This window comes from Lathamus discolor, chromosome 9, assembly GCF_037157495.1.
Source record: "Lathamus discolor isolate bLatDis1 chromosome 9, bLatDis1.hap1, whole genome shotgun sequence".
Lineage (NCBI taxonomy): Eukaryota > Metazoa > Chordata > Aves > Psittaciformes > Psittacidae > Lathamus > Lathamus discolor.
In genome coordinates, this window is record NC_088892.1 from 2,160,778 (window position 1) to 2,185,607 (window position 24,830).

At 55.9% G+C, this 24,830-nt stretch overlaps 1 protein-coding gene across 3 annotated transcripts in view; it reads left to right on the forward strand.

The window, feature by feature from the left end:
• Positions 1-23,325, forward strand: part of MID2 (midline 2) — a 153,794-nt gene extending 130,469 nt beyond the window's left edge. For 2 of the 3 annotated variants that reach the window (XM_065689186.1, XM_065689185.1), the window contains 8 exons: positions 6,761-6,856; positions 10,636-10,743; positions 13,422-13,570; positions 13,974-14,101; positions 14,688-14,831; positions 16,559-16,720; positions 19,000-19,207; positions 20,352-23,325. In XM_065689186.1, the coding sequence (XP_065545258.1) occupies positions 6,761-6,856; positions 10,636-10,743; positions 13,422-13,570; positions 13,974-14,101; positions 14,688-14,831; positions 16,559-16,720; positions 19,000-19,207; positions 20,352-20,754 (1,398 nt within the window). In that variant the 3' untranslated portion in view covers positions 20,755-23,325. The remainder of the gene's footprint in view (positions 1-6,760; positions 6,857-10,635; positions 10,744-13,421; positions 13,571-13,973; positions 14,102-14,687; positions 14,832-16,558; positions 16,721-18,999; positions 19,208-20,351) is intronic. The other variant, XM_065689187.1, reaches the window with a different exon arrangement.
• Positions 23,326-24,830: the final 1,505 nt, after the last annotated feature.

The following is a 24,830-nucleotide window of genomic DNA, read 5'->3' on the forward strand; positions in this document are numbered from 1 at the left end:
CGTTGTCGTTAGCTTTGTACTCTAGTTCTTCCTTCGCATTCAGAAGGGCTCGTCCAGATGCTCACTGTGTTCTGGTTCCTAACCCTTCCTCCATGCCCGAGGTTGTTAATCCACGTTCCAGGCTGTGGTTTGTCACTTGCCTGCTGGAGTCTCTGCCTTCCAAGGGTTGTGTCCATAACTCTGCCTAACCTTGACCCGGGTGTTGGGTGGGTTTCTCCCTGCAACCAGGGTGGGTTCACCTTGAGTGTCTTTAAAGCCCCGAGTGTCTCAGGAAGGAACCCACACTGCTGCCAGCACATGAATCCTCCATCCCCATGCAGGGACCTGCCAGCAGCATCAATGAGAAGTGAAAGGGGCTTGTTCCTTGCAGCCTCCAAAGCGTTCACAGAAAGTCATCAGGCTGTTGCTTTTCTGGCTGAATGAAGTGGGTTTTCAAGGAAGGAGATGAACACATGCTGTGGCTGCTTCAGTGCCTTGAGATCAGGGAGAGCTGGGATGGAGAAGGCATGTGGTAAATCACTTAGTTTTGAAGCTTCCCATCCTTTGAGGGGTATTTTTCTAACTGTGATTTGTTAAGGAGGAAGAGCTTTGAAATGACCTTAAACCGTTTTAAATGACCTTGAACAGTTTTGGATAGTTTTGGGTTAGTTTGCTCTTCCCAGCCTGGAGACGCACGTGCTGGAGATGCACCTGAGCCAATCCACCTGATGTCCTTTCTCATCAGTGGAGAGAGAGCTGTGTCTGAGGCACAGTTTGCTCAGCTCCTCAAAGGGAGCTCAGAACCCGAAAGGACTGAATGACGAAGAATGAGGGCTGAAGGTGGGCATCTGTAGTGTCTTTCTGGTTTTGTCCTGTCTCCTCAGTTTTGGTGATTTGTAACCGTGGCAGGATAAAACAGAATCATTATTAATGGCTTCTTATCCTGACTGATGGGGCTGCTCAGGGATGCAGGGATATGGGTGATGCTTGATTCCCGTGGGGACAGCAGAGCTGCTGGGGGCACCTAGAGCAGGACATCAGAAAATGACCTCTCTAGACCTGGAACTAGTTTGGAAGAACCAGAAATTGCTCACGAGAGGAAAATTCCTGGACAAAGGCATTGCTTGGAGCAGGGGAGATCTGTTCCTCCTGCTCTGTCTTGCTAAAGGAATAAATAAAAGCAGTGGAAGGTACACAGATAAGCCCAGGACTCACCATAGTCTGGGAATTCTTACAGCAAATGTAGCAAATTTAATAAGATGTCTGAAAATCACATTCTTTTAAGCTGAGAAGCAGGCAGCCTGAAGCGGGGCGGGGAGACTCAGAGTGCTGAAGTAGGGCAGCTCAAACAAGCAGGTAATGGTTAAATGGCTTCAGGAATGAAAACAGGCTTGTCGCAGCCAGGATGAGCTTCATAAAATATTTAAACACTTTCCAACGCTGCTGCAGGAACCCTGACGCCATCCAGGAGGACGGGAACTGCTTTGGGAAGATGAAAGGATGTAACTACGAAGGACCTCAATGAGCTGTGTGTCTGTGCTGTCTGTGCAGGAGGGTTTGTTAGGGAATGTGCTGCAGCACCTCGGTAGCTGCCCTTTGCAACTCAGGTGGTTTAGGCTGGAAGCTGAGGGAAGTAGCTGGCACCCGGGATAGGGATGAGAGATGTGGACCACCGGGTTGTGGTGGCAGCGCTGCTCTCCCCCAAGTGATGGGCACTACAGTGCTTTGGTCCTGCCCCAGGCTCTGTGTCCAGCCTGGTCCCTGGGTGTTTTTCTTGTCATAGCTGACTTGGAAATGAAAGCTTTTTGGTATCAACAATAACCTGTTCTGATTTCTTGATGTATTTGTTAGTGTGTTGGAGGACTGTCACAGTGCCGAGCTGGGGTGGCCAGAAAGGAACCATCTTGGCTGTGGCCAGCCCTCCAGCATGGCAGCATTCCATGGACCATCCTGACATCCAGAGATGGAGTGTGCAAGCTGAGCTGCCTGCGGGCAGCTCCTGGTTTCTTCTCCAGCTTCCAGGACAAGGCTCACAACAGGCACAGGCTGCCCATGCTGTACTTTGGTGGGTTCTCCCCTCTGCACTACAGTCGCACTGCTGGAGCCCTTGCGCCGTGTGATGACTTAGGGGCTGTCTGCCCCGTGGCAGGGAGGCGTGTCAGCTGCCTCATTCCCACCCTTCTCATTTTATCCAGGAGAACGGATCAATGTGGCTTGCCAGGGAACAGCTCATTCCCTGGGATACGTGCTGGTGTGGACGTGCTCCAGCAGCAAGAGGTTATCTATCACCAGCGAGCCCTTCCTCTGCTGACTGCAGCAAGGAGCACCAAGGACTTGCAGGTGCTGGGGCTCTTGCAGCATCTCTGCCTGAAGGAATGTTTTCTGAAGCAGAGCCCCTGTTTCTGTGAATGGCGCAGGGACAGAAAGAGCAAAGAAGGGAGGTGTAAGTCCTTGAGATGCACGCGAGCAGCCAGACAGCAAAACCTGCCAAAATGATGCTTCAGACAGAGTCTGCAAGTAATCAGCAGCATTGGAGAAATGACAGCATTAAACTACTTTGGTTAATTTTCTTTCCCCTTGGAGCTGTGTGCGGGACAGCTCTGATTTACAGGAGAATCAGAATGTGCTCTCCACCCCGCTCCTCAGGTTGTCATGTTCTGGGGAACAAGGAGCGAGGTGCTGGGTGGAAGCGAGTGCAACCCAGGGCTGCTTCCGCTGACTGGTAGCTAGTGGTACCCATGGCTGGTTTCCCTCTTGTTTCTTCAGTTGAGAAACCCAATGTACCTTGAGATGTCTGACTCTGGGTGCATCCATGTGGCTTGGTGGATGTTGGAATCTCAGCCGTGGTTGAGGATGTGCCTCAGGTGTGTCCCCATGGTACACAAGGGGACGGAGCGATGCTCCATCAGGAGCTGCTTGAGGAGGAGCGTGGTGGGCTTTGTGAAGGTGTGTAGGTGGAGTGATGCAATGAGAAGGGCCCTGACAAAGCTGCTGCACCTCGGGGAAAAGTCCAGGAGGTGTTTTGGAACCTTCAGACCTTTGTGGTGCAATACCCTGGGTCATGTCAGTGTTTCAGGTCTCTTGTCGAGCAGCTTCCTGCCCCAGGAGCTGTGATCGTGCTGATGGAACCAGTGTTCCACCGTCAGCCGGGGAGGGCCCATGGTCGGTGCCTCACCATCACAGCCTGGCACTGGGGAAGGGAGGGAGGAAAGTGGAGCCAGACGGGGGAAGCACCACAAGGGTTTGCCGGGAGGTTGGGAAGCGTGAGCAGGAGCAGGAGTGTTTTGCCTTGGAAGGGGTGCCTGTTTCCCGGCTGCTCCACAACGCAGTGGACACAGGACATGGTTTCCTGGGAGGTGTGGAGCAGGTGTTGAGCGAGGATGTGACGTGTCCTCTCATTCAAGTGCCTCTCCACTCTGCTACGGGATTTTCCAGCTGGCTCCTGGTCATGTGTAAACCCAACAGACTGCTGGAACTCCCTGCGAGCGATGCCGGTTCGGTTCCCTCCTCCAGCCCTTCCTGCCAAAAACCCCAGCTTGTCTGAAGCCGCGGAAGGAGAGGAATTTCCTGAGGAGGATGAACAAGCCGTTCTCAGTCCCATGTTGCTGCAGGGGCAGGTTACTCAGGGCTTGTTGTTTGTGGCCACGGGCTAGTGACAGGGAGCAGGAGCGGCCTGGCTGCCCCCCCCCAGTTCTCATTCAGGGGGAGCCTGGTAAGAGAAGCCCCTTGGCAGCCTTTCTGAAAGGAAGGAGGGCTTGAGATTGGGGCAGGAGCATCCCAGGACATCCTGGTCCTGTCCCACTGTACCCAGGCAATGCTCTGTGGCCTGGAGAGCAGATGGAAGGTCTCCCCTCTGGGGGAAGGTGGGGTGTGTGCAGCACGGCTGGCACAGGAGGGATGGCACCCTGGGTCTTGTGTTATTGCCCATGAGGCTTGGTGTGCATCCTCCTCCGTCCCACCAGTGGCTGCCCTTCCCTCCCCTGATCCTTGTGGTGAGCTGGTGTGTGATGGTGGACACCCAGGGACACGTAGTCCTGCTGCTCTGCATTTCATAGCTGGTTTGACTTGTGTGCATATGTGCCTGTACGCTGGGTTATGGACACAACATGTGGTTTGTGTTTGTGGTACACGGCGGGAGCTGGGCAGGGGCTCGCGTCCTCTATTGAAAGCAGTTACAAATGAAGAAGGGAGGTGGAAAAAGCCCTAAATAAATCACGGAAAGTAAATGCTGTTTTGGCGGCCTTTGCATGAAGATGAGTGTGGAAAGTTGGTTGTGTAACAGGACAGAGTCACACAAGACCCTTCCGAGCCCTCTCGCCTGTCAGGTTGCAAATGAGCAACAGCGCAGCAGCAGCAGCAGCAGCAGCAGGTCTTCGCGCAACCAATGCCCTGTGTGCTCCCATGGCAAGGCTTTCCCCAGGGCACTCCAGGTTCTCCTGTCCCACTCCCAGGGGTTCCCTCTGGTGAAGGAGAGCTGCTGGCTTCAGACAGAGAAATCTACCTTTGGTTCAGCTGCTTGTTTGGTATTTGGAGGAAAAGGAGAATCATCATGCACATGACTAAGTAGAACATGAAGCTCAGCACTTGCCCATCAGTGCTGTGCTACTCAGCTCGTTTAGCTGGGCCCTGAATGTGTTTTTGTGCATCCAGTCACCAGCAGGTAAACAGGGTGCAGCCCCTGAGCTGCCTGTCAGAGCTGCTGGGGAGGGATGGGTCCTGAAGAGGGATTTGGGAGCTGCGTGGGAAGCACCTCATCCTGGGTGGGGCTCACCTGCTTCCCGTGGGGACTCTTGTGTCCATGCACTCTCCATCCTCTGCTCCTGCTCTCCCTGGTGAAGGGTTTCCATCACTTCATCTCACTGAGCACCAATGCCTTCTGCTCAAGGACACGGTGGAGTTTCCTTTTCCTCTCTTTTTCTCTCTTCTCTTCCCAATGGTAGAGCAGTCAGCTTGTCTGTACTTCAGGCCAGAATGTGGGGAAATTATGAACATGTTATAATGCAATTAAAGAACAACCCCTATAGCTGTGGTAATTTATATGTACCTACAGAAAACCCGGCTGCTGTAATAAAAGCTTCTGCTGCATTTCAGTTGTTTTAGCAAATCAAACAGAAGGAAATGGTTCCATCTGTGTGTTCACGTGTGTAACAAGGGCTCGCAGCAGCCAGAGGTGCAGCCAGGGAGGGGTTTGGTGCTGGAGATGTCACTAGTGTAGGTCAGCCCCTGCCTCAGCACCGCTCGCTGGAGGATGGGTGCTCAGGGGCAGTCTGTGGGTGCTGATGGACGGGGAGGAGCGATGCTGTCCCTGGCAGGCATGGGATGCTGCAGGTGTGTGCTGGGCTCGTGCACTTCAAAACACGCATCTCGAGTTCATGCCCCCTGCACAGCAGCCGCAAAACGTGGAAGCAGATTCGCTGCTGTTTCAGAGGTGCACCTTCAGTGCAGTGGGGAGGGCTGAAAGGGTGATCAGCAAGTGAGGTGTTCAGTGCCTGCGTCAGGCTGTGTTTGATGATACTGAGTTGTAGGGAGAGGGTGGCAGGAGCCGCCAGCAGCTGCTGCTTCATTATCAACACCGCGCTGTCGCACAAAGCACTTCCTCTTAATGAAGGCACCCGGGGTTTTACTCCATTTTCCAGCCTGCTCCCGCGTGCTGCCTCACCTGCCGCTGGCTGCAATCTGCAGCGCTGCAAATGAGCCTGGGCTATTTTGGGAGCCAGTGGTTTTTCAGGAATGAGCGCTTTGCCTGTGCTCCAGGACTGTGATCCAAGTTCTCTTGGCTAACTAGCCCCCAAATTAGCCGTGGTGCTGGGCCTGCTGCAGCCGTGGTGAATGCCTGGGACTGCAGTTTCCAGCCAAAGATGAAGGAAGCACCGCAGGGATCCTTTTCCAGCCCTGACGTTTAAAATATTAATAGGATATCATTTTCCCAGCAAGCGCTGCAACAGGTACAGAGTGCTTGTTATAAAGTATTTCCTCTTAGTGGAACCGCATATTTTAATGGAAATGTGTTGTCACTTAAATTATTGATATCCAGAAGAACACCGGTCCACTGTGCATCTGCAGATATCAACAGCTTCTCGAACAGGCCCTTTCTCCTGTTCTGCTCCGGGAGTACAGCAGCCTACAGTGGGGTCTCGCGGGAGCTGCCCTGGCCCCATCCAGAGCTGCCGCATTGCTCCCTCTGCCCATCCCTTCATTGCTCTGGCAGGGATGGTTTGCAGAGGAGAAAGATGCCTCTCCTGTGGTTCATTAGGATCTTGTCCCACTTCCTTACCATGTGTGATACAGTAAGGAAGCAGGATGAAATCTGTGGATGATGGAAACAGCCGTGCTGGCTTCTTCCTGGGCAGGAACATGGGGAGCAGCGTGTTTGGTCTCCCCCATTGTCAGAGGGTTCAGCAGAAGCGAGTGGTTTAAGAACATTTTTGAGATACTGAAGATACTTCTGATGTTATTCCAGCTCGCCGTAAAGTTTTCCAGGGACCACAGGAAACGCTCGGTTTTGCTGCAGGAAAGAGCACAGCCCTGGCTCCTCCAACAGCCCCAAAGGAGCAGCAGCGGGCTGCTCACCACTGTCACCTCCCCAGGGCCACCGCAGTGCCGAGCGCTCGCACCAGGAGCTGCCAGGAAACCTGAGCTGTTATTCCAGAGTTATTCCAGTTGTGGCTCCCTCGGGGGGCGCATGGAGTGGGAAATGGTCGCGGCTGGGGCACTGGGACAGGGGTTCCTGTCTCTGCTGACCTGTCTGCTTTTTCTCTTCCTCCTCTCCTGGTTCTCGCAGCAAACCCTGGAGACGAATCTTACCAACCTTGTGAAGCGCAACAGCGAACTGGAGAACCAGATGGCCAAGCTCATACAGATCTGCCAGCAAGTGGAGGTTAGTGAGAGCGGGCAGGGGCTGGGGCTGGGGGGAGGGTGATGGGGAAGCTGCACCAGCGGGAATGGCAGATGCACGGCATTGCTCCTGCGTCCTTTTCTCAGGAGCTGCCCTGGGGATGGAGGTGAGCATGGTGGGAAGCATCACTGATGCCAAGGTGCGACTGATGGAGGATTTGGGGATGCTTCTAGGGGTCTGCATTGTCTGAAGGAGAGGGAGGTGTGACTGGGAGCCACTGCGAAGAGGTACCAGCCACCGGGCTGCTCACTTCCAGTGCACTGAGGGGAGGGAAAAGGGTGGTTTTGGCTGTTCCCAGGCTATAACCCCGCTTCTGTATCACGGGGCAGTGGCTGTAATTTTTACACACCTCCCATGTACTTTCTGGGCTGTCCCACCCTGGACCCTCCCCACAGGCTGGTATGGGGCTGATGCAGCACTGTTCCTCCCTGAACCTCACTGTTAAAGCTGTTTTCCTCATCCTCTAACTCAGTCTCTGTTTGGGGTCAGGCTCCTCATGTGGCAGTATGGGCAGACTGACTTGTCCCCAGTGCCCTGGCTCAGGCAGGGACATTGTCTCCAACCCCAGCAGCTTCCCCTTGCAAGACAAGGCTGGTCCCAGACTTCCTGCCTGTTTGCAGCAGCCAGAATTCCCACTTCCTGTCCTCTTTCCAAACACATGCACTCGGCCTCTTCCCTGCTGCCAGGCAGCAGTTGCTATCTCTCCTGCCTGAGCCCAGCATTCCGCAGCGGAATAGCAGCACTCAAGCTTAAGCTGGCAGCGACGGGGAAGGCTTTGTGGAGGGGATTACAGCAGGCACTAGCAGAAGAGAAGAGATCACCCGTAATCCTTCTGAGGAGAGGGGCTCTGCTGACCTTGCTGCTTTCACCACTTGATCTGTAAGCACTCTGTGTTCCTGGTGTGCAATCAGGCATCTCTTGTTTGCATCGTGCCACAGCCTGATGCTGCGTCTTGGCTGTGGCCCCAGCACTGGGAGTTCAGAAGTGATGCTCTGCTTGGAAAGCATTTGAGAGGAGGAAGATGCTTCACACCTCACTGCTGTTTCAAAGCACACGTACCAATTAATGGCAAATTAATTTGCAGCTCTGTTTGCTGAAGTGGAACATGAGAGAGGCTGTCACAAGTAGGGTTGTTTTAATGGGCTGTTGGTGTTTTCTGATTGATAAATTAAGCAGCAGCTCCTTGACCCGGCACCTTCACGAAGGATGAAGAACAGAGCTTCCTGACCCGGCACTGTTGGTGAGGCATCGGCTGCCTCCTCCCAGCAGGTCTAGGCAGACTGTGGTACATAGAGAGCAAGCGGGTGTCCGGCAGGCAGAGAGGGAGCCAGAATGTCCCTCCATAGCCCTGGTGACCATCAGCAGCACTCACTGCTCTTAAAGGTCATGCTTTGACTGTGTGACCCCAGTGGAGATGGAGCAGGGATGCATGTGGATGTCCTTCCAAACCTCCTCCTCTGGATCCAGCTCCAGCATCTTGTGGACTGACCCATGATGAACGGAAAGCTCTTTGGTGTTTCTTTCTAATTCTGGAAGTTTCAGACCCCCAGGCTGCCATTTCCTACATAGTTTTGGAGTTTTCAGCTTTGTCAGTCACTCTGCTTAAAATAACGGTTGAAATTCATTTCTCAGCCTTACTAAATATGCAGCCCTGCCCTTCAGAGAGCACACTGAAGTGTGAAGTAGAAAATATCTCTGCCCCTCCACACTTCCCTTGGAGGCTGCATCGCAGGGATTGTGCTTTGGAGCTATCTGGGGACGCTGTGCATAGCAGACATGTGCAATCCCAAAACCCTGCCCATGTCCAGTATAAGTCCCACACGATGTCCAAGGGACTGTGACACCGGCACCCTGAGGTGCAGAGGAGGGAGGCCATCCCCTGGAGAAGGGTGTCACAGGAGTCCCCATACATGGAGCCTGCGAGGAGTGACCCCTTGGGGATGGTGCATGGGGCTGCTGCGGAGAGAGGGCAAAGGGAGCACATCCTGTGATGGAAATGGGGACCATAGAGAGCAGGTAGCAGCCCTGCAAGGAGCCTGAAGCACCAGGGTGGGTACTTCAGCACCCTGACATCCTGTCACGGTGGGTAGAAGTCGCTGCCCTCACACTGCTGCACGGAGCTGGCCTGGTGCATGTCCCCTGGACCCTGTGGATGGCTTTGGGGTGGGCTGGGGTCCCCTGCTCCATCTTGGAGCTGGGTTCCCACTGCCTGGGTGAGGAGGAGGAGGAGGACGACGAGGTTTATCTGTGCCAAGTCCCACCTCAGGCTGCAGGGATGCTCCTCATCCCTCCATGAGCTGCAATGCCCATCTTCAGGTTTGAGTTTTACCATTGCTTTTTGCTGTAGGGGTGTATTGTCCCTAGCACATTCCCACACATGCTTTGAGAAGAGTGAAATATTTTTTTCCCCCACTCTTTATGTCTAAGAGCTCTTCTGTGCCCGGCTTTCCTACAGCCATAGCACCTGCTGAGAATTCACCTCAAATGCAGCATTTACCTGCTATGAGAACTAGTTCATCCTAATGAAAAGTGTTTTGGGCAGTGTTCGGCTGAGCCATGCTGGCCTGAAATCCCTGCTCCATGTTCTGCCAGCACTGTGGGGCTGGGACCGTGGCCTCGGATGCTCCTTTATGGAGAGGAGGCAGCCGAGGAAAGGCTGTGGTGGGCTCTCTGCCCCCATCTGCCATCATCCTCTCAGAGCATGGGTGCTGGCTGAGGTGCAGAGCCCTGGCCCTGGGTGGGTTTTCAGCTTTGGGGTTAATGGAAGCAGGAGCCCGGGGTCTCAGCCTGGCTCCTGCTGAGGGATCCCCCCTGCACTTGTCTTCTGGGATCTTTGTACCCAGGTCTCCCTCCCGATGGCAACAGCAAACAGTGGGGCTGCAGACACAGCCCTGATCTGTGCTCTGGGAGGGTTGGGTGATGCCACGTCTGCTGCACGCAGGGGCTAGCGTGCTTCCAGCATCCCCTGTGACAGCCGGGCTGCAAGGCAGCACAGATTGCTGCAGGCTCCAGCCCCTGATCTCGTCCCCCCTCCACAGCAGATGGGCTACATCCTGCTCTGTTTTCCTGCTGGAGCTGTCCTCGCAGCCCATCGGCTGTCTCCCACTTCGGAGTTGCATAAGCTGCTGGCCAGGTTTAAAAAAAGCTCTTGTACGGAATGTGTTTAACTCTGGGCTGCCTTCAGACTTCCCCACTGCTTCACACAGCTCCAAGGGCATGGATTGAAGAGAGCCTATCCTTGTCCTCTAGTGCACTGGTGGGCTTGAGTGACAGGGCTTGAACCCCTTCTGTCAAGTGTATCCCCCCAAGGATGCTGGTCTGTCCTGGAGGCAGAGGCCTGAAACGTCTGCCTGTACTGTGCTGAGCACGCCAAAACATGCAGGGAGATGGGGAGGTTCCTGGGCCTCTGGCGCTGGGGCTGGCCAGTGGTGCACAGGCTTTGTTGGGAAGCAATGGAGCTGTGACTGGGGCTGAGCCTGGCTCCCGCAGCCGGTGCCCCAGGCAGGGGTAGTACCTGTGGAGGAGCCTGTGCCCCATGAGCACCCAGCGCAGCCCCACCACCCAGCACTGACCCTGGGTGTGCAGCGAGGAGGGACTTGCACCCTTCTCCAGCCTTCTTCCTTCCTCCAGCTGGATGCAGGCGAGCATGGAGGATGCCTATTGCATGTCCCCTGGTCTGAGCTGGGGGAGCCATGGGGCTGCTGGGCTCAGGGATGAGCATGTCCCTCCTACAGCACATGCGGTTTTGCTGCCCTGGCCAGGTGAACACAGCCATGCATGAGGCCAAGCTGATGGAGGAGTGTGACGAGCTCATGGAGATCATCCGCCAGCGCAAGCAGGTCATCGCTGTCAAGATCAAGGAGACGAAGGTAAGGAGAGCTGGAGAGCTTGAACCGTGGTTCCAGGGTCCCCTCTTGTGCCTATGGGGCTGGGATGTCCCAGAAGCACACACAAAAAGGGGCTGACAGCAGCTCATTGGCTTGGCATGGAGGAGCTGAGCTGCTCTGGGCAGCTGTTGGTGTGAGCACAGCTTCATCTCCCTGCCCCACAGATGGGGCACGGGTCCTGGTGTCCCCTCCTGCTGTCTGCAGGGCTCCCCTGCCAAGGACAAGGCACGTGCCTGGCGTGGCCAGAGGATGGAGGGCACATCGATGAACGTGACAAATGGGTGCAGTGCTTGGATCAGGCCAGATGTTTCCTCAGGGCTTTTCTAACTCTGCAGTGCTAATAGGATACAGTGAATTAATGCTGAAGGGCCACCCGAGCCCTGCACTGCAGGTGAGGGAGAGGCACATGCTCTGCATTGCAGCACTTCTCACCCCTTTCTTGGCGGGGGGGTGGGGGGGGTGGTGAGGTGGTGTTTGGACCCTTCCTCCAGTGGTTCTGGCTTTTTGCAGTAGTTTCCATGTGATGGGCAGAGACTGGAGGAACAGGACAGAGGGACAGGCTGTAGTTCTGAGTTCACAGTGAGTGTGCATGAGCCCTTTGCCTTTCGTGCCGAACTTAGAGGTGCATCAGGGTCCAGCTCTGCGTCCATCACTTGCTGACAGCTGAGCTGGGGAGCGGCATCACCCCACGTACACCAGTGAAGGTTTGGGAGTGGGTTGTGCTGCAAGTGCAAGAGCAGCAGCACCATGCTTGGACCCCTAGGCTAGGGTGGAAGCTCTGGAATGCTGCTTTTATCCCAGCCACCTCAGGAACATATTTTATGTAACGGTGCCTTCTGCTGGTCCATCTGTCTGTCTGCCTCTCATTTCCCACCTCGCCCCTTACCGTGTTCTGGCCACGTTGTCCAGTTTCAGCCGTGCTTGGCAGGGAGCTGGAAGGCTCAAAGATGTTTTCCTACAAACTGGCAGCTGGGTGGAGGAGAGGCCCTGGTGAGTGCCCAAACCCACCCGCAGAACAATTCTTGACTGCTTATAGCCACGGTCAGAGCAGCAAGCTTGTGCCCATGTAGCTGCAAACTCAGCACCGGACCAGTGGGGAATGAACACGGGAATGGGGGTACTGGGTGTACTGTGGACGGGACTGGGTATGATTTCCAAAGATAAACCATGACACCAGGTAACTTCAAACACCTGGAAGCTGGAACAAGCCTTTTTGCTGGTGAAATCAGGCTGGGGATGTTAATGTGTGTGTCTGCAGCACCGCAGTGCCCGGCTGCAGTCCCTGTGCTGAGGGAGGCCAGGCACCTTCCCCATCACTCTTGACACCTCTGAGCAGCAAGAAGCCCCAGCCACAAACACCGGGGAGCTTAAAAAGCTCCGAACACAGGAGACAGGAGGAAGCTCTGGGCACTGCAGCTGGTTTGAAGCGCTCCAGCTGCAGCTCTAGAAATGCTACTTTCCTGCTGAACTGGCGCTTGGTTTTCCATTGTTCTGTGTGGTTTTTCCTGACAAACGGCCCGATGGATGCATGGAGCAGCCTGATCACAGTGGCACATGGTGCTACGGAGAGGGGCCAGGGAAGGGAGGCCTATGGAGGATGCGGGAGGAGGAGGCAACTGGTCTGAAGAACACTTCATGTGCAGCATGGATCCGGCGCTCAGGGCTCTGCAGGTGCTGGTGTCACAGCCCGGCCCAGTTACGCTGGCCCCTGGCCATGGCACCTGCAGCTCCTGCCCTCAGTCTTGGCGCATCCTGCTGCAGCCCCTGCGGGCAGCTGGCAGAGAGCAGGCAGGGGCAGGGGCAGGGGCGCTGCCACCTCTCCCCACCCCTCCCTCCACTGCAGTGGCACTGATCTGCAGCAGAAAGCACAACAAGGGACGTGTCTATGTGGAGCCCTGAGGCCTGGGGGACCCTCTTGGGCCAGTTGGGAGCTCCAAGAGTCAGGAATGGGGAAGGCTGTTCCCCTGTGACATCCCACAGCAAGCTCTGCCCAGGGCTCATCCTCGCCTGCAGCAGCGGGCAGGCACAGCTCCTGAAGCACATCCCATGGCAGCTCTTCACTTGCTGCCCTGCAGCGCGCTCTCAGTCCATACCCCCCTGGAGTACGTGGTCTGGAAGTCCAACAGGAAGCAAGAGCTCTGGGAGGTGCTCCAGGAGCTGCTGTCACAGCAGCTCCATGAGGATTTAATGTGCACCGGTCCTGCCTTAAAAACAGGACGTAGGAGATAACCTGCTGAAGAGCAGCACAGCCACAGCACATGGCTGCTCCCTTGGGTTGCAGGCTGGGAATGCCATGGGTGGTCACATGGAGTAGAGGACCCAGTTCAGCTCTGTTGTGTGCTCACAGGATGAGTCCAGCTCGATGCTGGGTTGCCAGTGAGGGACAGGTGATGGAGTTCCTCTGGTTGGTGCCATGGGCACGTTTCTGGGGGACCACTTGAGTAGCGCCAGGGCTTTTGCCTGCGGCTTTCCCACCTGGAAGCAAGATTGAGCATAGGGAGTGCATTGCTACTGTCCCTCCCCAGAGCCTGTGGGGACGATTCTGCGCTGTTTCACAGTTTCTTGCTTCATTTAAGCAGCCCCTGGCCTGGGATGGGGTCTTCCCTCTCCTTTCCAGGCCACGTGCTGGTTTTTGAGCCCCGCTGTGCTCCCCCTTGCAGGTGATGAAGCTGCGGAAGCTGGCCCAGCAGGTCGCCAACTGCCGGCAGTGCCTGGAGCGCTCCACGGTCCTCATCAACCAGGCAGAGCACATCCTGAAGGAGAACGACCACGCACGGTTCCTGCAGACAGCCAGAAACGTGGCTGAGAGGTGGGATGTGTCTGGAGCTGTCCTTGCTCGCAGGGACCTGCCCGGGGATGCTGCTCTGTGGTGTCCCTGGTGCCCAGCCCTCAAAGGACAGAGGCTGCATGGCAGGTCCTCACGAAGCTGAACATCTCCTGTGGGAGCAAACATCATCCTGGGGGGGGAAGGGGTGGGAATGCTGATCTAGAGGGAGCCTGGAGGGTAGTTGGGGCTGGGACCCCCCAGGGATCCAGCCCCCCCCTCCACCTCTGTGGGACCTGTCCCCAGGCCAGGCCACCCTCCTGGGCCAGGAGCAGGGGTGGTAGATATGAACCAGTATCCCACAGCGTCCCCGCCAATCCCCTGCCTCAGTGCTGCTGGGAGCATCCCGCACCCTGATGCGTATTGATGGGCTCCTCTTTTCTTCCAGGGTCGCCATGGCAACCGCCTCCTCCCAAGTTCTGATACCAGATATCAATTTTAATGATGCCTTTGAAAACTTTGCTTTGGATTTTTCCAGAGAGAAGAAGCTGCTGGAGGGGCTGGATTACCTGACGGGTGAGCATGCACTGTGTGGCAAAGGGGCTGCGGGTTGTTCTCACCGGCAGCACTTACCTGGTCGGCTGAGGCTGTGCTGCCACCAGGGCAGTGACACTTTCCTGCGTGTCCCCATCCCCTGGTGCACAATGCCTGTCCTGGAGGGTGGGAGGAGAAGTCAGGAAACATGTCAAAAATTACGATCTCTGTGACCCATGGGTTGGGTTGGAGAGACCTTAAAGTTCGTCCAGCTCCAACCCCTGCCATGGGCACGGACCCCTTCCACTGGAGCAGCTTGCTCCAAGCCCCTGTGTCCAACCTGGCCTTGAGCACTGCCAGGGATGGGGCAGCCACAGCTTCTCTGGGCACCCTGTGCCAGCGCCTCAGCACCCTCACAGGGAAGAGCTTCTGCCTAAGAGCTCATCTCAGTCTCCCCTCGGGCAGGTTAAAGCCATTCCCCTTGGCCTGTCCCTACAGGCCCTTGTCCAAAGCCCCTCTCCAGGTCTCCTGTAGCCCCTTTGGGCGCTGAGAGCTGCTCTCAGGTCTGAGCTGGGGATGCATTGGGAAAGCAGGACCTTACCGGCCCGTTATCTGTGATCTCCCACAGCACCGAACCCACCGTCAGTGCGGGAGGAGCTCTGCACGGCCTCCCATGACACCATCACTGTGCACTGGATGTCGGAGGATGAGTTCAGCGTCAGCTCCTATGAGCTGCAGTACACCATCTTCACTGGCCAGGCCAACTTCATCAGTAAGTGACGGCACCAGCGGGGGGCACCGTGCTGCGCTGCTCTGGGGAGGAGAGAGGTTCTCGGGGAATCGGCAGGTTTAGAGGCTGGGAACTGGGGTAGGACACTGCGAGGGAGGGTCCGGTGAGGACTCTGCTCAGGGCTGGGGTCAGGGATGCAGGAGCCCCGGGCTGGGGCTGTTCTGCCCTGGGGTTTGCACAGAGGGGAAGGGATACAAGACCAGCTTGGCCATGGATCTGAGGACTGTTTCCCAGTCTCAGCAGCAGCTGCAGTGGGTTCTTTCTCTGTGTGCCCATCCTCCGGGTGTCAGAGGTACGTACTTGTTACGATTCGCCCGAGGAAGCTGTGGCTGCCCCATCCCTGGCAGAGCTCAAGGTCAGGTTGGGTGGGGCTTGGAGCAAGCTGCTCTAGTGGAAGGTGTCCCTGCCCATGGCAGGGGGTTGGATCTGGATGTGCTTTTAAGGTCCCTCCCGACCCAAAACAGGCTGTTGTGACTGTGATTTCTTTTAATGCTGCCTTTTTCCTGAAACTGGAGGGGATTTGTCTTCTGGAGGAAAGTGGATCCATGGGCTGGGTTGTAGGAGAAAGTCCAGGGAAACTGCTTGTTTCATGCTGGAAAAAAAACACACATGGATGTTGTAATGGGAGAACAAAACCAGAGCTTTCAGCTTGTCCGTCCTGAAGTGCTTTGGAGGAGCCCAGAAACCTGGCAGCACAGCTCCTGAAAGGAGTTTTTATTCCTGGTTTTCCTTATTAAGCACTTTCCACTGTAGGAAGTGCTGACATGATGCTTCTGCATTGTGGACTTTGGTGGCTGCTGGCACTTTATCTCATCGGTCCAGAGGGTGTCAGTGCTGGAGCACAGGGTCACAGCACAGGAAGGCTGTTAAAAGCACTCTAAAGCATGCAGGAAGCTGCCAGAGAAAGTTCCTGCTTTTAGGAGCTCTGGTGCTTGGAGCTGGGTCACGCAGCCTGGCCAGTAGCCACTGTCTTCAGGCTGGGAGCAGGAGGGATCGCTCACTCTTGGTCCTGGCTTCAGGCATGGGAAGGTGGGAGCGATGGGAAGGGAGGAGGACAGGGGCAGCTCTGGAAGGCAGCTCAGAGGGGCACCCAGCAGCTGCCTTCGGTGGCTCTTTGTACAAGGAGTGAAGAAAACATCAGTTAACATCTCAGAGGAGAACATGAATAATGCATTGCCAGTTGACACAACACAGTCAGGTCTGGTGGTAAGAGCGTTTGAGCCCCGGCTGAACTCGTGCGTGAAGAGACTGGGGTGGGACACGAGGCGCTTCCCAGGAAAGGAAATACCTTTTGGAGGAGCACACAGCTGGCCTCCCCTTCACTCTGTCTGTGGAGCCAGGAGCTCGATGGGAGTTGGACGTTTGTATGGATGACAAAAGCTGCAGTAAAAGGGATTGTTTTTAAGCTCTGGCAGGATGGGAGCCCTCAGTCTCCAGGGCTAAGCCCTTCTTGGTTGTTTGGGAAAGAAACCTGCCTGGGAGGCCAAATCATTCCCAGACTGTTGTCTCTCAGCCACTGCATCCTTTCTGATGAAGGGTCTAAAGCTGGTCCTTGTCTGTGGGGTGATATCACCTCTTCCCCTCTGGGAGGTATAAATCAGCCCGAGCGTTGCACAGTCAGTCAGGCCTGGTTGGCAGCACGCGGTCTTTGCGCTCTGTCTTTTCCTGTGGATAAACCTTCCCCCCCTCCCGCCATGTCCTGTACCCAGGTCTTTACAACTCCATGGACAGCTGGATGATTGTCCCCAACATCAAGCAGAACCACTACACGGTCCATGGGCTCCAGAGTGGCACCCGTTACATCTTCCTCGTCAAGGCCATCAACCAGGCGGGCAGCCGGAACAGCGAACCCGCCCGGCTCAAGACCAACAGTATGTGTGGGTGCTTGCCTCACCTTGGTGGGTGCTGTGGGACCAGCTCCATGGTGCCCAGGTCCAGAGGGGCATGGCCAAGCGCTCCCTGCTAGCGCGGTGGAGACCCAGGGTTTCGATGGTCAAACATCCTGTCTTGCTCCATGTGTCAGTTCCTTCCCTGCCCCCAAGGACAGCCTCCTGGTACCCCACACAGTGCCCAGGGCTCCCTGCCGTCAGCTCTGCTCTGCCAGTGCCTGCAGGTCCCTCAGCAACTGGGATGTTGGGGGACACTGAAGGTCCATCTTTCTGGTCACTTTATACCATGGGGCTTTCAGGGGTCCCAGCACAGTTGTGCACTTGTGCGTGCCTTTCCTCACAGAACGTGACTGTGTGGGGAGCTGTAAGGAGAACCAAGTGTCTGTGTGGTGGTGGATGGGGCTTTGCAACTGCAGCAAGACTGTGCTTCACGTCTCCCTGGGGGTGGCCAAGGGGGGTTAAATATGGTCAGGAAAATCAGACTGAGATTTGAACAAGAATCACCCTAACCCTAAATAAGAGCCCACTCAGGTTTCTGCAGCCCCTTGCTGCAGGGATGTATCTGCAGCAGCTTCCTGCATGTTTATAAATCCTGAGCAATCCCCACCTGAAGCACTGCACAAGTTACTATGTACGACAGGAGTCTGTGTGCCAGGAGCAACCTTCGCACACGGAATGACCAGGAAGGAGGTGCACGGCAGCGATGAGCACATATCCCTGTGCCGCGGGTGCGGGGTTTATGTGCTGCCCAGGGAAAGTGTTTAGGGAAAATTCAGAATTTCTGAGTGTTTGATTCAGCGATATGGATATGTATAATGTATAGAGAGAGAGTATTTGAGCAAGCTGCTCTAGTGGAAGGTGTCCCTGCCCTGGGAGGGGGTTGGAGCTGGATGAGCCTTAAGGTCCCTCCCAACACAAATCAGGCTGGGATTCCCTGATGATTCCATGTATCGTTTCTCTCTGTGTATGAGGGCTCCTCTGGGGTGTTCGCTGCTCATCACTGGAGTGGTGTCTGCGGAAGGTGCCACCGTTTCATGCTGCACCCCCAGCACCTCCTGGTGGCTGTTTCTCCTGCCCCTTCATGTTTGTCGTTCTATGGCAAAGGGTTTCCTCCTTTCCCTGTGGGTGGTAGGAGGTAGCGCAGGCTCCTCTGCTGCTGTCACCTCGCAGGAAGTGTCAGCAGCTTGACAGGGAGAAGGGCCAATTATCACATTTCACAGCCTTCTTTCTGCTCCTGAAGGGATATAAGGAGAGATCCCTTCATCACCAGAAGGTCAGTGTCAGGACACATTGATTTCCGCAGCGTTAGCGCTGTCAGTGCTGGGGCTAAATCTGTGTTCCTGAATGGAAGACCTTGGGAGAACGGTTCTGGTTTAGTGACAGAGAGAAACCTTCCTTTGCAGAGCCTGGTCCTGAGTCAGTCTTATTTATTAGCAAGTGTCCAAAAGGGAATGAAAGTGCCAGAATACCAGGACAGACCCAGCTCTGGTAGTAAATAAAGCTCAGGGAAGGTGGTTTCTGTGGTTCTTGCCTTGGCTGTGGCAGGGGACCTGTGGGTGCAGGTTAGGGTAAACCATAGCAGCGCGTGGTTTGCAGGCATTGCTGGAGCCTTTGAGACCCTCAGGAGGATTTGATCAGCACTGGTTGGTGTCAATTAGGAAGCAGTTTGGCTGCCTGTGTGCTGGTAAGGTCAAAGAGGAGTTGCAGCAGTTGGGTTTCAAGCCAGCACTGCAGACCTGCAGAATGCATCAAGCTGGATGCTGTTAAGTGTGCAGGAAGGCCCCAGGCTCCACCTCCCACCCAGTCTCCCTCAACACAGGCTGGACCTGTGTTCATTTCCAGGCTGCCTTCTCCGAGTGCTGACACCTTGTTTGGCAGCAGAGGAGCACCGAAAACCTCGGGCTGTGCTGCCTGTGACACGCAATAGCAGCATGGGCGCTGTGAGAGCAGCCTGGGTTAGCTGCTGAGGGAGACGTGCTCGATGCTGTGGTTCTGCTGCTGTGACTGGTGCTGTTATTCCAGACCTCAGGGTCTGCCCTCCTGTCCTTGTGCTTGTGGAGCTCTCATTACTGCTAATAGAGCACGGATCCATTCAGGAATTCAGGCTGCCCACCCTGCCTTGGTTTGGCTCACAGTGCATTCCAATGGCCACTGCCGTTACCTGGCATCATCCTCCCATCTCTGCCACATTTTACATCACTGACAGAGGACAAAAGATGGTGACAAACACAAATCCTAATCTGCGTGCTTCCCACTAACAGGTCAGCCTTTCAAGCTGGACCCCAAGATGGCCCACAAGAAGTTGAAGATCTCCAATGATGGGCTGCAGATGGAGAAGGACGAGAGCTCCTTGAAGAAGAGCCACACGCCCGAGAGGTTCAGCGGGACAGGATGCTATGGAGCAGTGGGAAACGTCTTCATTGACAGCGGCTGTCACTACTGGGAGGTGGTGGTGGGATCCTCAACCTGGTAGGCACCACCCTTGTCCTCCCTCCCTTCCTCTTCTGGGGTCTATCAGGTTTCCCCAGAGACATGTGGGAGACAGAAGGGTTAAAGGCCTGGGGCTTGGCAGAGCTGTTTATGAGCAGGGAGGCTGCTGAGACCTTAAATGTGGTGGCTGTGGCTGTCAAGAGTTTGATGAGTTTCTCCTCTCTGCTGGAAGCCTTTGGCTCCAACCCAGGGACACCACAAGATAAAGCTTGTATCTCCATTGCCCTCCCTGACCCTGAGCAGCGGGTCCCCCTGCTCATTGGGATACACATCCCTGCTCAGCGATGGCAGAGGGGCACAGCCTAACTCGCTGCTTGCTCTCCATCACTCTGTGCTGCTGCATGGCTCTGCCCTGGGGAGGCTGCCTCCATGGCCCTAAGCTCTGCTGCTCGCTCCCAACTGTGGCACGAAGCATCCCCAGCACCTCATTGCTGCATCCGCCAGCCCAGGCTGCCCTCAGGCCCCAGCCCTACTGGGAGTCCCAGATGTGCACTAGTGCAGCCTTCAGTAAAAAGCAGTTTCCAACTTCAGCAGCTTGGTTTGTGAGCTGTTTATCAAGCAATAGTTGTGTCTGGAGCTGCTGCTTAGAAATGGACCCGTTCCAGGCATTATTTTGCTGGTGACTGGATCCTGTGAGGCCTTCAGAGGAGAAAGAAGCTTTGCAATACCTTGCAGATCCATGGCTCTGCGGAGGGCGCGTGTTGGTGCAGCCGATGGCATCAGCTCTGAGCCTGGAGCCCTGTGTCCTGGGGATGCTCATGGCGGGGATGCTCATGGCGGGGATGCTCGGATCAAAGGCAGAGAAGGACCTGCAGCTCTCTGGGGCTCCAGTGCCACCTCCTGTCCCATGGGGCACCAGGCACAGTGGGGGGCACAGGTCTCACTGTGGGCTGTCAGCTGTGCTCCATGGTGGCACAAGGAACAGAGCAGGGGGTCAAACTTGTCCAGATGTGTCACTGCTGCCTCTCGCCCCTTTTCATCCCATAAAGCTGCTGCCGTGCTGCTTCCGCAGGAGGAGAACCCTTATAAAGCAGCCATCAGGGAGGCAGCAGCAGCAGTGTCAGGGCTGGACTTTGTCCTTGAGGCTACGGCTAATCCAAGCCTCTCCTCTCATCCCCTGTAGGTATGCCATCGGCGTGGCGTACAAGTCAGCCCCCAAGAACGAGTGGATTGGGAAGAACTCTTCATCATGGGTCTTCTCCCGCTGCAACAACAACTTCGTGGTAAGGCACAATAACAAGGAGATGCTGGTGGAGGTGCACCCGCAGATGAAGCGCCTCGGCGTCCTCCTGGATTACGACAACAACGCGCTCTCCTTCTACGACCCGGCCAACTCCCTGCACCTCCACACGTTCGAAGTCTCCTTCATCCTGCCTGTGTGCCCGACCTTCACCATCTGGAACAAGTCCCTGATGATTCTCTCGGGTCTGCCCGCCCCGGACTTCATCGATTACCCAGAGCAGCAGGAGTGTAACTGCAGGCCCCAAGAGTCCCCATACGTATCAGGGATGAAAGCCTGTCACTAGGCTGCCCTGCCCTGCCCTCGGCGCTGGCAGTGCTGGTGATGCCAGTGGTCAGATCCTGCTCCCACAGGCCAGTGCCTCCCGCACACAGCTCGATGAATTCTTTTTAAGGGGAAAGAGGAAGAGCCACTGCCCACAACAAACCAAACTGCTCATGGTGAGCTCCGCCTGCGCACAAGTGCAGCTCCTCAGCGGCGTGCTGCAGCCTCTTCCCAGGCAGATTGTCACCCAATGGCTTCTCCTCTCCTGGGGGCTGGAAAGGCCGGGATGGGTTGTCGGGTGACGTTCCGAGGTGCTGCAGTGGTCGAGGGGACAGCTCGTGTGTCTGCGAGGCCCAGGTTGGAGCAGCAGGGGTTTGCGCCCTGGAGCCCATCGGTAGCTTGTCTCAAGAGCCAGGCGGGACCCAAGCGTTGCTCTCTGGGGAGGATTTTCTGTTTGGCTGGAGTTGGGCAGCATCTGTGGTGTGGTGGTCAAATGCACGGCCCCTCACACCTGGGGAGCAGTGCGGCGGTGGTGTGGTCATGGTAGTGACGTGCTGGATGGTGGTGATGCACTGGATGGTAGTGACATGCTGGATGGTGGTGAGTGGAGTCAGGGACCCCCCTTGGGGAGCAAGCTGAGAGCATCTTGCCCCCAGCAGAGAGTTTTGACAGATGCCCCTTCCCAGCACAGGGTCTGGCCCTGCCACGTGCTGCTCCACGTGAACCTCTATGAGGGTCATGTGTGGTGTCCCTGCAGAAAAAACACATTGCCCCATGCTGAGTGGAAGGTCACATCCTGCCCAGAGACCATCTCTATGCTCTGTGACCCCAAATCGCAGCTTATGACCCCAAATCTTGTCTCTTGGTCTGTTCTCTGCCATGGTGGTGTGAGTGCGGAACCATCCTGTTTGCTCTGTGGCAAAGGACTGAATCTGTTCCAGGAGCTCTAGCCTCCCCTGGTTACTGGGAGCACTTTAGCTGCCACCAGTGCTCCCAGTAACCACAAGCACCAAGTCCTGTGGCCAAGCTTCCATTCCCACGTTTGTTTAAAAGCCAGGAGGAGCTGGGCTGGGCACATGGGGGCATAGAGTCAGTGTGGGTACCTGCAGCCAGGATCCATGATGTGATCTAGGGTGTGTGATGTCCATGTTGCACGCACAGCAGCAGATGCCAGCGGAGGTCAGGCAGCATCAGCAGCCAGAGCTAGGCTGGTGCTTGAGCTTTAGTCAGTGGTGTTTGAAAGCCCAGTTTTCTCCTCTGGATATGGCTGCCTTAGCAGCAGTTCATGGGTCAGGCAGTCTGAGACCTCCAAGCTCTGCCTGCCTTTTCTTTCCTTTTCCCGGACCCGGTGGATAGGGATCTACCTCAGAGCACAGCCCCAGGCGGGGGTCCCAGCTTGGATGGGGCAGCAGCAGTTCGGAGCTTGTCCCCTATGGGCCGGGACAGGCTGGTTGATGTGGCTGGAGCCAGTTATCCCTGCCCGGGAGCAGGTGCACCCACAGTGCCCTGGCTGCGGGGGGGCACATGGCACAAAGCCTGGTGCTGACGGCTGACAGGAGGCCAGTTTGTCCAGGATCAGTGTGTGTGAAGGGCCTGTTTCCCAGCACAGCACCCACTGCTGATGGTTTTGGTGACAGGCTGCAGGGAGGGAGCTGTGGAATGGGACCTGGCCCCAGCACTGCCATGTTCCCTCTGACCCAGGCTGCCTTCCAAGGCGCAATCCTCCCGCATGGATGGAGCAGTTCCATGTGCTTCCCGCAGATGCAGCTGGGTTACACCATGTGCTCCCCATGGCTGAGCACACACACAGAGTCCATGGCAGGAGGGTAAGTTGCCCTTTTCAGTTGGATGTTTTTCAGACACACGGGGCTGTTGTGCAAGTCCGTTCCCTGTGTGCCGGTCCCATACGGGGCTGCTCTTAACATGGCAACCTCAAGCAAATGCCCAAGCACTGGAGATGGATTTTAGCATTTGCAATCAGGTGCTGAGCTTGGCCCTGGCACCCTTCGCCTGGCCGGTTGCTTGAGGACTCGGCACGCCCGGTAACTCAGAGCACGCGAGCCATTAATGTGACGTTTGCACCTGATGAAATTGCACTAATCGTGGTGGGGTTCCCCTTGCCCTCGCACATGGCTCACAGGGGATGGAGCGGGGGGCTCGCACCCTGGGCGCACAGCTCTGGGGCCCACCCGCAGTGTCCACTCCAAGTCTCGGAGCCACAAAACCCACGTGGGTGCCACCAGAGGGTGAGTGAGTGGCCCCGTCCCTGGTCCCCACACTGATGATGCTCCCCAGGTGCTGCCCCCGGCCCACGAGCGCCATGGTTCTGGTGCTGTGGCCCTGGGGTATGAGTGAACCCATTCCCCACATGGACATGGGTGGGGGCCCAGGACTGCTGGGGGCTCCTCTGCTCCTGGTGACACCATGGTGTGTACTTGGGCTGTGGTGAGCTCCTGGCTCCCGTCAGCCCCCCCTTGCCATCTGTACTGTTCCTATTCCGCTTTGGTTTGGGGGAGGGTTGTTCTTAAGTTACAGTTTTTCCCCTTTTCTGTTGGTTGTTTTTTTTTTTTTTTTTTGCAACTTCTTTGTTAATGTGTACATATATATATATAAAATATAATATAATATATATATGTTACTGGCTGTGTGTCTGTGTGGCAGAGGTGGTGTGGTGCACAATGCCCTGTCCTTGGGATGCTCTCCGTGGCAGCAATGGGTTCTCTGCACCCCTGACAAAACGCAGCCCCAAAGCCGCAGGGTTCCTGAGTCACAGGCACAGCAACAAACCAGCAGCATGAACGAAAAGGCCTTTCCCTGACACATGGACAGGGCTGGCCCAGTGGCCATGGAGAGCAGAGCGGGTGCCACAGGGGGCTCAGCAAGAGTCTGGGGGGCATTTGCTCTCCCAGGGATGCTGCTACATGTCACGTTCATGCAGGGGGACCTGCCACACATGTGGCTGTGCACCCACGAGAGCAGGACGTATGTGGTGCCTGGTGCCATCCAACAGCAGCAGTTCTTGTCCTGTAAGAGCCCGTGGGGTGTCAGGTCATGGATGCTGAAGCCCCATCCAAAAGCCCATCCACACAAGCACTTGTCCCCTGCTGTCATTCCCAGTGTCTCCCTGCCCCAGTGCTCATCCTTGGCTGTGAATCTCATCCCCATTCCCACTGCCCTTTGCTGGAGGTGAGGGATCAGTGTAGAGCGTAGGACCTGCCTGGCCAAGGGGGAAGTGAACACATAGGCCCAGGGGAGCCAGAGCTCATCTTCAAGCAGAAATGCCTGAAGTATTTATGAAGTGGAGCCCATCCAGTGCCCACTGGCAGCATAGCATTAAATATTTCTTACTTTATTCCTTTGCTCTGGGCTTTTTCTTGTTAAACATTAACCACCAACACTTGGAACCTGGCCTTGAGCCTGAGAAGCTGCTTTCTGTATGGGACCAAGTGGTCCATGGGATTTGATCGCCCCAGAGCTCGGCTCTCACTGCTGGTGTTGCTGACAAACACAACTGTGATGAGCTGCTCGGTCGCTGGAGCAGAGCTGTTCTGCAGCAGCGGCTGCAGAAGGCAGTGTGAGAAGGCTTCTAGGGCCATCTTGGGACTTGGGCAGCTCCAGCTCCCATTGCTTCTGACGCATCCATCAGGTTTTCTTCATAGGACATCACTAGTCACAAGGAATGCCAAGCAAGATACCTGCGCTGATGCTAAGGTGAGTGGGGCACCAGCCAGCCCTTGTCCCCATTGCAGCTGAGCACAAGAAGCCAGGACAGTGTCTGATGAGCCACTTGCTAAAGAGCCACTAAAGCTCATCTGTCATTAAATGTCACCTGTGGCAACCACACTGGGCTCCCATCCTCATGGTCATGGGCAGCCTTGATCCCATGCGCAGCCTGGATCTCCTCCTTCAGGGGAGAGGATTAATGTGTCCTCCTGGAGTGGGTGTCTCTGGGGTATTGTGGATGGTGTTCATGGTCCTGTCCTGCTTTCCCTGGAGGAGGAAGAAGGCTGAGAAGCACAGCCAGTGTCTGCCAGCAGCTTCTGCTATCCCCACCAAGAGCCTGCTAGGGAAGCGGAGCAGCCATCTGCCCACAGTGCC